This window comes from Marmota marmota, unplaced genomic scaffold (assembly GCF_001458135.2).
Source record: "Marmota marmota marmota unplaced genomic scaffold, marMar, whole genome shotgun sequence".
Taxonomy (NCBI): domain Eukaryota; kingdom Metazoa; phylum Chordata; class Mammalia; order Rodentia; family Sciuridae; genus Marmota; species Marmota marmota.
This window is the reverse complement of record NW_026000057.1, coordinates 10,422,469-10,431,483: the sequence shown is the minus strand read 5'-3', so window position 1 is coordinate 10,431,483 and position 9,015 is coordinate 10,422,469. Positions and strand designations below refer to the sequence as shown.

The 9,015-nt window shown below is 34.4% G+C and overlaps 1 protein-coding gene across 11 annotated transcripts in view; it reads right to left on the bottom strand.

Moving 5' to 3' along the window:
- The window catches only part of Arfip1 (ADP ribosylation factor interacting protein 1), a 116,020-nt gene that overhangs the window by 30,943 nt on the left and 76,062 nt on the right, over positions 1-9,015 (bottom strand). For 8 of the 11 annotated variants that reach the window (XM_015484482.2, XM_048813528.1, XM_015484484.2 and 5 more), the window contains 2 exons: positions 6,003-6,098; positions 3,861-3,973 (listed from right to left, as the gene is read on the bottom strand). In XM_015484482.2, the coding sequence (XP_015339968.1) occupies positions 3,861-3,973; positions 6,003-6,098 (209 nt within the window). Of the gene's footprint in view, positions 1-3,860; positions 3,974-5,912; positions 6,099-9,015 lie in introns of those variants that run through there. The other 3 variants (XM_015484483.2, XM_015484487.2, XM_048813531.1) reach the window with 2 other exon arrangements.

Here is a 9,015-nt window from a genome sequence, read left to right as displayed (position 1 = left end):
GTCTCCTTCCATTTCCATGCAATTTCCCTTCTCTCTCCCTTTCCCTCCCACCTCTCATCTCTGTTTAATATTAATCTTCTTCTCATGCTCTTTGTCCCTACTCTGTTCTTAGTTACTCTCCTTATATCAAAGAAGACATTTGGCATTTGTTTTTTAGGGATTGGCTAGCTTCACTTAGCATAATCTGCTCTAATGCCATCCATTTCCCTTCAAATTCAATGATTTTGTCATTTTTTTTAATGCAGTGTAATACTCCATTGTGTATAAATGCCACAGTTTTTTTAATCCATTCGTCTATTGAAGGGCATCTAGGTTGGTTCCACAGTCTTGCTATTGTGAATTGTGCTGCTATGAACATCGATGTAGCAGTGTCCCTGTAGCATGCTCTTTTTAGGTCTTTAGGGAATAGACCGAGAAGGGGAATAACTGGGTCAAATGGTGGTTCCATTCCCAGCTTTCCAAGAAATCTCCATACTGCTTTCCAAATTGGTGTACCAATTTACAGTCCCACCAGCAATGTACAAGTGTACCCTTTTCCCCACATCCTCGCCAGCACTTGTTGTTGTTTGACTTCATAATGGCTGCCAATCTAACTGGAGTGAGATGGTATCTTAGGGTGGTTTTGATTTGCATTTCTCTGACTGCTGCAAGAGTACTTAAATAGCACCAAGAGCTTTTTTTAATGCTAAAAAATAAAGACATTTAAGTGCAAGCAAAAGAAAAAATACAGAGCAACAACAGATTTTAAGAAGGTTATTACAATGAAATATAGAGAAGGGAGCATCAAAGGAACTTGAACAGGGAAAATAGGCCAACCAATAAATGAACGAGGCAATATGACAAGAAAAACAGGCAGTTTACAAGGGAGTTTAAAAGATACTGCCTTAAAGACAACAAAGATTAATTAATAAGAGTATGAATAAAATGGAAAATTCTTAAATATCTTAAAAAATTTTTAATATTTAGGAAAGAATCAAACAGCTCTAAACGCTGAAACTGAGATTAATGTTAAAAAAAAGACTTCAAAAAGTACTCTATTGTAGACGAGGAAAAAACAAAAGACGAAACAACATAAAATAGCTTATTATTTACAATTGTTTCTACAGATGAGAAGAATAAAATAAATTCTGGATTTGAATTTTATGAATAAAATCAGGTAGATTAAAATAATGCTTCAAAAGATGGGTTCAAGAGCTGAACTCAAAATTACTCCTATTACATTAGCTGGCTTTTAATTACCAGCCTGGTCTTGGGGCTGAAATTAACAATGAACAAATGAAGAACTAGATCTTCTTTTTGAAAAAAGCCTTGAAGTATTTCTAAAGGACAGAAGATATTAAAGACAGAAATCATGAAAGCTGGAAGATCAAAGTCATAAACAGAATCATGTTATTCAAGAATAATATACAGAGGCTGAGGTGGAGGCTCAGTGGTAGAGAGCTTACCTAGCATGTGTGAGGCACTGGGTTTGATTCTCAGCACCGCATATAAATAAATAAAATAAAGATCCATTGACAACTAAAAAATATTTTAAAAAAGAAATAATATGGATAACAATCATTGTCCTAAATCAACCCAATCAGAACAAGTTCCTAAAGCATTATCCATAACAATGAATACCCAATAACAGGTACAATTTAGATCAAAAAGGTGTAAAAGAGAACAAAGAGAATCATATAGACACAACAGATCATTTTACTCTGAGCTTCCTTTGGTTGAGAGCTGTTTGTCAGCCTAGACACATGGGGCATTTTAAGAAGATTTTAAGAAGGTTATTACAATGAAATATAGAGAAGGGAGCTCCAAAAAGTCATTTGAGTTAGAACCCTCTTTTTCTCTTGTGACCTAAATTGGAATATCCAAATTAAGTTCTGATGAGAATATTTTTCATATAAAAAAACACAACACCTCCTTCCCATAGTATACCATATGCACCACATTTTAAAGACTGGTCATTTTCATTTACATAAATTTCAGGAAAGGATAAATGTAGAATCTACATAATATTAATATTATGAGACAAATGTAGAATCTTAATAACGATTCAACTCAGATTAGTGTAGAAGTAAGAAATGGAAGAAAAGGAACACATAACATTCACAAATAGGAATGATTAGATAAGGAACAAGAAAAAAACTAAATGAAATGAAAAGAGGGTTCAAAGGTTCTACATTTAATAAATAAATGAATAAATAAATGGAGTTTGGTATGAAAGAAACAAGTGAAATAAAGGGGAATTCCATGCAGTCTGCAGATAACAGCATCATAAACAAAGTTACTCAAGTATTAGAAAGCATAGATTGCTTAAGGAAATCTTTGGGTAATTTGGTATGGATAGGATCCATAGACAGAAAAGAGGAGTAGAAAAAGTTGGAAAAGCAGGCAGGGTCAGATTCATGCCATTCTGAAGACAACTGGGGATTGGCTGAAGGATGTTAAAGCAACACTGACCACATTACGCAGATGTAGTCCAAGAGAATTTGTTGAGAAGTTATTACAGGAGGGATGGGGTGGGGGGATAGTTTGTGTAACAAAAACAAAACAATGGCTGTGAAGGCTGGGATGCAGAAAAGAGGAAAACATGATGGAAAACTAAGGAGGCAGAATCCATAGGATTTAATGGCTGACTGAGTATGTGGGATCAGTAAGAAGATGGAGGAGACGTCTGTGAATATTGGGTAAGCAGTTGTGATATGAAGGAATAGGGTAATTCCAATCCTTGAAAACAGAGCAATGACTTAAAAGAATGCCCTGCATAAGCAGGCATCGCTGGCATTTCTCAGCTTCTACACTGTCCCAAGCTAAGTAACTTCTGGAAGTTACATGTTAAACATAGCATGTTTCAGGGCACGTTTACCATCTGCAGAAAACCTGTAATTTTGTTGAGGATTTCAGAACATATTTAAAAAATAATTAACTGAAAAAATAAATTCACTGTTTTAAGAAGACACAGAGGAGGGGATCTACTCTGTATAAAGAAACACATGATTCCTGAACTGCCAACCAACAGATCGACAACCAATTCACAACTCAGAGTGTGGCTCATGCTCCAACCTAAGCTGCTGGGGCTTTCAGCCACTTAACTGTTCCATGAATTTACTACCCTATCCATGTTGAGTTTTCAAAATTACTAAGTGAATTTAGGGATTGGGCTATTTATAATACATGAAATATACTACAGATTAAGTAATTTGCTTATTTATTTTATGGAGAACATAAGGAAAATAACCAAATACTCAAGCTATGCAATAACAATGTGGCTAAAATTTTAAAACCTAATTAATTTACTGTGCTACCTATGGCTAACACTTAGTAATTATAAGAAGATACAAGAATTTCAAACCTTAGAGAATTAATATGCTTTCCCAATCTTTGGTTACTATAAAGTATTTAAAAAAAAAAAAAAAAAAGGCCTGGCACATGCCTATAGTCAGCTACTCAGGAGGTTGAGGAAGGAGGAACACTTGATCTAGGAGCTGGGGGCCATCCTGGGCAGCACTGTCTCTTAAAATTAAAAATAAATAAAGTATCCAAAAAAGCGGGGTGGGGGGAGGGCAAAGGGGGCAAATATATCTGTAATAGCTCTATGGCTAACATAATCCCAAGGCAGTAAGTATATTTCTTCAAATATGTACTATTTGGCAGTTAAGAATTTTAATAGTTTTTCACTATTTTTACTGACATTTTAAATTATATGTAAAGATCGATAATAAAACAAATATTTAATTTTCTAATTGTACTTTCAAATTTAGATGGTTAAATTCTATATATTCATATTTATAACATTGCAATATAATAATCTGAATAAACATAAATGAAGATTCTTAGACCCATTTAAGAAAAATTTAAAAATTACAAACCTTATAGGTGTTTAGACTCCATTTTCTAACAAGTTCTAACTTTTCCATTGCAGGATTTTTAATTTCATCTGCTAGAATTACTGGTCCACTTTTTGTCTGTGTTCGTTGGCCACCTGTATGATCATAACAAAAAGACAAAAGCACCATCCAGATAAAGACAAGTAGGGAAAGAAAGAAAACAAAATATTCATGCCATTAACTAAAACTACTTTACAATTAAAAAATAAAAAGGTTCTCACAAATTGAAGAACTAGAAATTCCTAATCACTTAAAAATACTTTTGTCCATGAAACTTAAATGTATGTCATTGTAGTCTGTCTGTCTGGGGTGTTTTTTTTTGTTTGTTTGTTTGTGTTTTTTTGTTGTTGTTGTTGTTTTTGGTACTAGGGATTGAAACCAGGGCACTTTACCACTGAGCCACATCCCTAGCCCTTTTTTATATTTAATTTAGAGACAGGGTCTCGCTGAGTTGCTTAGGGCCTGGCTAAGTTGCTGAGGCTGGCTTTGAACTTGTGATCCGCTCAGCCTTGGGAGCTGCTGGGATTACAGGCATGCACTACCATGCCTGGCTGTTATCTTTTAAAAAAAAACTCTGCTGCAATCAACCTTCTTTTCTATATTGTTGCTATTTTCTTCACATAAAATAAAATTTTCACAACTTATCTTATAACCTGCTGACCCTATAAAGAAACTATTTTTGTCAATGAAAATCCTTACAGTGACCTCCTTCCACTGCATATACTATTTAGACCAGTTGCTATGATTTTGGATACAATTTAAAAAATGATTCAAAAAGTCATTAAAAAATTAATGTTTTCACCATGAAGAACGATAAATGTTTAAGAACATATGTTTAATATGACTTAAACATTACACAATGAATACATATATCAAATCGATCACATGGTACCACCTTAAAATGTACAATTTTTATATCATCAGTTAAAAAAACACATTTCATTTAAATAATAATAAAAAAATCTCACCACCAGTGTAATATGCTGGGTTGAAAAAAGACCTACACTGTACCTTTTCCTCAAGAGCCTCTCCCACAAAAATCTTTAAAAAACAAGGCATAATTAATAAAGGCATTGGAAAGTCCTGATGATATATTGTCCCAGCAATTGAGATTTCATGACAAAAAAGCAACTCTACCACTATACAATTTCTAATCACAAAATGTTTTATAAACATTTACAATATCAATGACTTGGGATAGAAACTTTTAAATAATTTTTAAAAGCACAATGAAACACTAAGGAAAAAATTAAAACAAAAATGGTTTTAAAAAATTAGGATTAAGGCTGGGAGGTGGCGGGTATATTAGTGGTAGAACACCTGCCTGACCTGTGCAAGGTCTGGCGTTGGATCCCTCTCTGAGAAATAAAACAATTTTCTTCTCTCACTTCTTCCTATAGCCAGCCCACCTTTAACCCAGCTTTATCACAGGCTAAGACTGAGAAAAGTATATAAAATCAAGCACATTTAGGAATTTGCAAAATTCTCATAGAAACAAAATATTGTCAACATTCCATACCAAAAGAAACATGGAATTCATTTTTCCTGTTTCTATAGTCCAGCAACATTAAAGTGCAGAGCAAATTTAAAATGCAAAGATGTTAATCCTTCCCAAGGATTTTTTTTAATTGGACATAACTGGCAAATTGTATAGTACTTTATTGCAATCTGAAAACTATTTGTAAGTTGAGGAAAAAAATAAGACAAAATCTTTTCCACTTCCAATATTCTGTTCCCAATAATAACTACCCAACTGTTGAAACTTCCTTTTTTGTTTAACTGAAAATAGGACAGAGCTGCAAAGCTGGAAGGTTAGGATCCAGTCAGTGAACCTATATTGCCCAGAGCAAAGAAAGAATGATTTAAAGCAAATCACATTTTACTATGATTTTAACCTTTAAAAGGATTAAATTTCAGTGAGATGCAGCTTAATTACTTTGAAAAGCCAGAAAGATAGGCTATGGCTAGAAAGATTATTTCCCTATTGTTTTTAAAAAAAGCAGCAGCCACCAAAAAAGCCAGAATAACACACACCTAAGAACACAAAGCAAGTGATTATGAAACTGAGTGAGTTTTAGCTTCAGCAGTAGCAAGGAGGCTTTATCCAATCAGTGCAGTGAATACCTGCAGGAACAATTAAATCACTTCCTTGTTGAGCCAGTCGACTAGCTGCAACCCTGCTAGGAGACAGAACAGATGGCAAAGGTGGTGCTGGGGAACCTGAAAAGGGCAGGGCAGACATTTAACCGTGAATATCCTTTTCCTCCTCCTCATACTATACATTTTGAAATTAGGTTTATTGCTATTTCCTTTAAAATACGAAAACACTGAGATTAATGACTGGAATTAATATATTTGCTTTCTTACAGAAAAGAACTAATATTAAATGGAGTTCTTATATAAATTTTTCATCAAACTATCAAAAGCAAACAAAACACATACCTATATGAAGAAATTTGGCAAGATCATATCTAAACAAAACTATTTCACCTGGACTCTGCTATTTTCAAAACCAATTAATAGAAAGTGATCAAAGTTCCACAGTTGAATGATTTAAAGCTGAAGTAAATACTTCATAATGTAGGAAAAACTTTTCAAGTAAATATCCGAAGGCACACAGGGATATGAAAGCATGCTTTAATATCTCTCACAGAAATGTGAATGAACTATGTCCTTCACTCGAGTCATGCAGGGCACCCACAGCAATTAAGTCACCTGGAAGCCTATCTAGAAACACAAAATCTCATGCCCTGTCCCATATCTGCTGAACCAGAATCCCTATTATCACAAGATCCTCAGTACCTAGTTCCTTTGTAGGACTTGGAAGTTTCAGAAGTACTGATGTATTTTCTGACTGATAACCACTTCCATAGTTTTTAAAACATCTCGGGATACTTTATAGATCTAGTGATCATTATCATTAGTGAAACAGGCATATGTTGTTTTTTAAAAGCCAGTTGATTTTTAAACACAATCAAGTTTGATAACCAGAGGAAACAATGAAACTTCTGAATGAAACACAGTTTTAAATTCTGACCCTGGGCATGAAATTCTGGCTGTTTACCACATAGTGCCAGGAACACATTAGTAGCAAATTATGTAATATCTATGAGCCTTGTCATCACAGCATAATAAATACTGACTACTTAATATTATTGCTAATGCTAAGTAGCAAACCAAAGAAAAGGGAGTAATCATTTAATAGATGTTAAAAAAAAAGCTGAGAATATTTAATGTCTGTAATGTTCTTCCCTAGTTCTCTGGAAAATACATAATATATCAAATTCATAACTAAATTTTCTTAAGAATCAATAACCACTTTCCTTACTTAAAACAGTAGTAACTACATATTTCAGACACAGTAAGTTCTCTTTCTTTGTTTTGGTACTGGGGCACCTAATCACTGAGCCATATCCCCACACCACCATCACTCCCTTTTTTTGGAGAAAAGGACTAAGTTGATTAGGGCCTCACCAAGTTGCTGAGGCTGTCTTTGAACTTGCAGTCTTCCTGTTTCAGCCTCCAAGCTGCTGGGATTACAAACATGCACTATTGTGCCTTGCAACAGAAACAGTTATCAATTCTAGTACCATTCTGAATTTGGACTAGATCTCACATTTTTGCAATAGGCCTACATATTGTCACTACATTTCAAAATGAGAGATACGTGTGCCCTAAAGTCTGTTGTACTATAACATTTAAAGCTAGAAAGGGAGATGAAAATCAACTAGGCCAAACTGTCAAATTAAACTGTAAGAGAAATGGGGCTCAGAGAGATTAAAACAGTTTCTTATTACAGACTGAGATGTTCTGAATCCACACTATGATATCTCCATTATTAGATTCAATGCAGAAAACATTAATTATAAGTTACTTGCTGAGTTGGAGGACATTTTAATAGGTTATCAAACCTGACCACCATTTTAAACAAAGACTATATATCACTACTATCCAAGGCACAAGGGTTCCTATTATAAGGAAGCATTAAATAAAAGACTACCATAGTTCCATGTCTTGATGACCCCAGGAGCAGAGCTGTAGTTCTAGTTATTACAGTTTATTAATCTTGCACAAGAAACAATATCATGACACAACATGATAAGTGTAATATATATATGTAACTTTCCAAACTAAAATGGCAAACCATGGCGTTGTGCTAAGGTAATTGGGATTTCCGCTGTTTGCTTTACCTTCAAAGGTAATTATCACCTCTTTGCATCTTCAGTATTCAGTATTCTAATCCTTTAAACTAGTTCAAACTAACCCAGAGTTACCAAACGGGTTACCAAAAGCATTCAGCAATACCCATTAAAAATAACAGCCAGCATGGTAGTGCATGCCTGTAATCCCAGCGGCTTAGAAGTCTGAGGCAGGAGGATTGCAAGTTAAAAGCCAGCCTCGGCAACTTATCGAGGCCCTAAGCAACTTAGTGAGATCCTGTCTCTAAGTAAAATATAAAAAGGAGTGGGGATGTGGCTCACTGGTTAAGTGCCCCTAAGTTTAATTCCCAATATCAACAAAACAAAAGAAACCTCTTAAAAATCTAGGATCTTGCTAACTGACTAAATTTGGGGAATTAGCTCCATTTCATCTCAACAACAGAAATCTAAGAAAGGAATAAATGGATTCAATGATTGAAACCCCTATTAAAACAAAACCCAGAAACGAAGCACAAGTCACTCTTAGGAGCTTTGATTTATTCATGAGTTCCACTATTACTAATTCTGCCACATCTTTGTTGTTAGGAAAATTTCAATAATAATTGTTGATTTTAGGCTGAATTTAAGTATAATTTCTTCTAAACTTGCTAAAGATAGAGATAAATGGAAAAGTACATTGTTAATATTCTTCTCTTTTAAAAATATATATATTTTTTTCTTCAAAAATAATTTATTTGCTTTTGATCACAAAACAGAGGTAAGGAAAGGGGCAGTGCATTTTCCAGTCTTTGCACCTCTAAAACTTGGCCCACTTCAGCAGGTACTCTCCCGTTTTTTCAGCTACAGAGTATAGGATGGCCACATGGTTAAGACAGGTGGGTGCCCCTGTAGCCAAGGAGACCCCCCCTTTAGTGTTCCAGCTCATTTTTTAAAAAAAAATACTGCAAGTAACTGGTAGTTCTTTTTTTTTTTTTTTA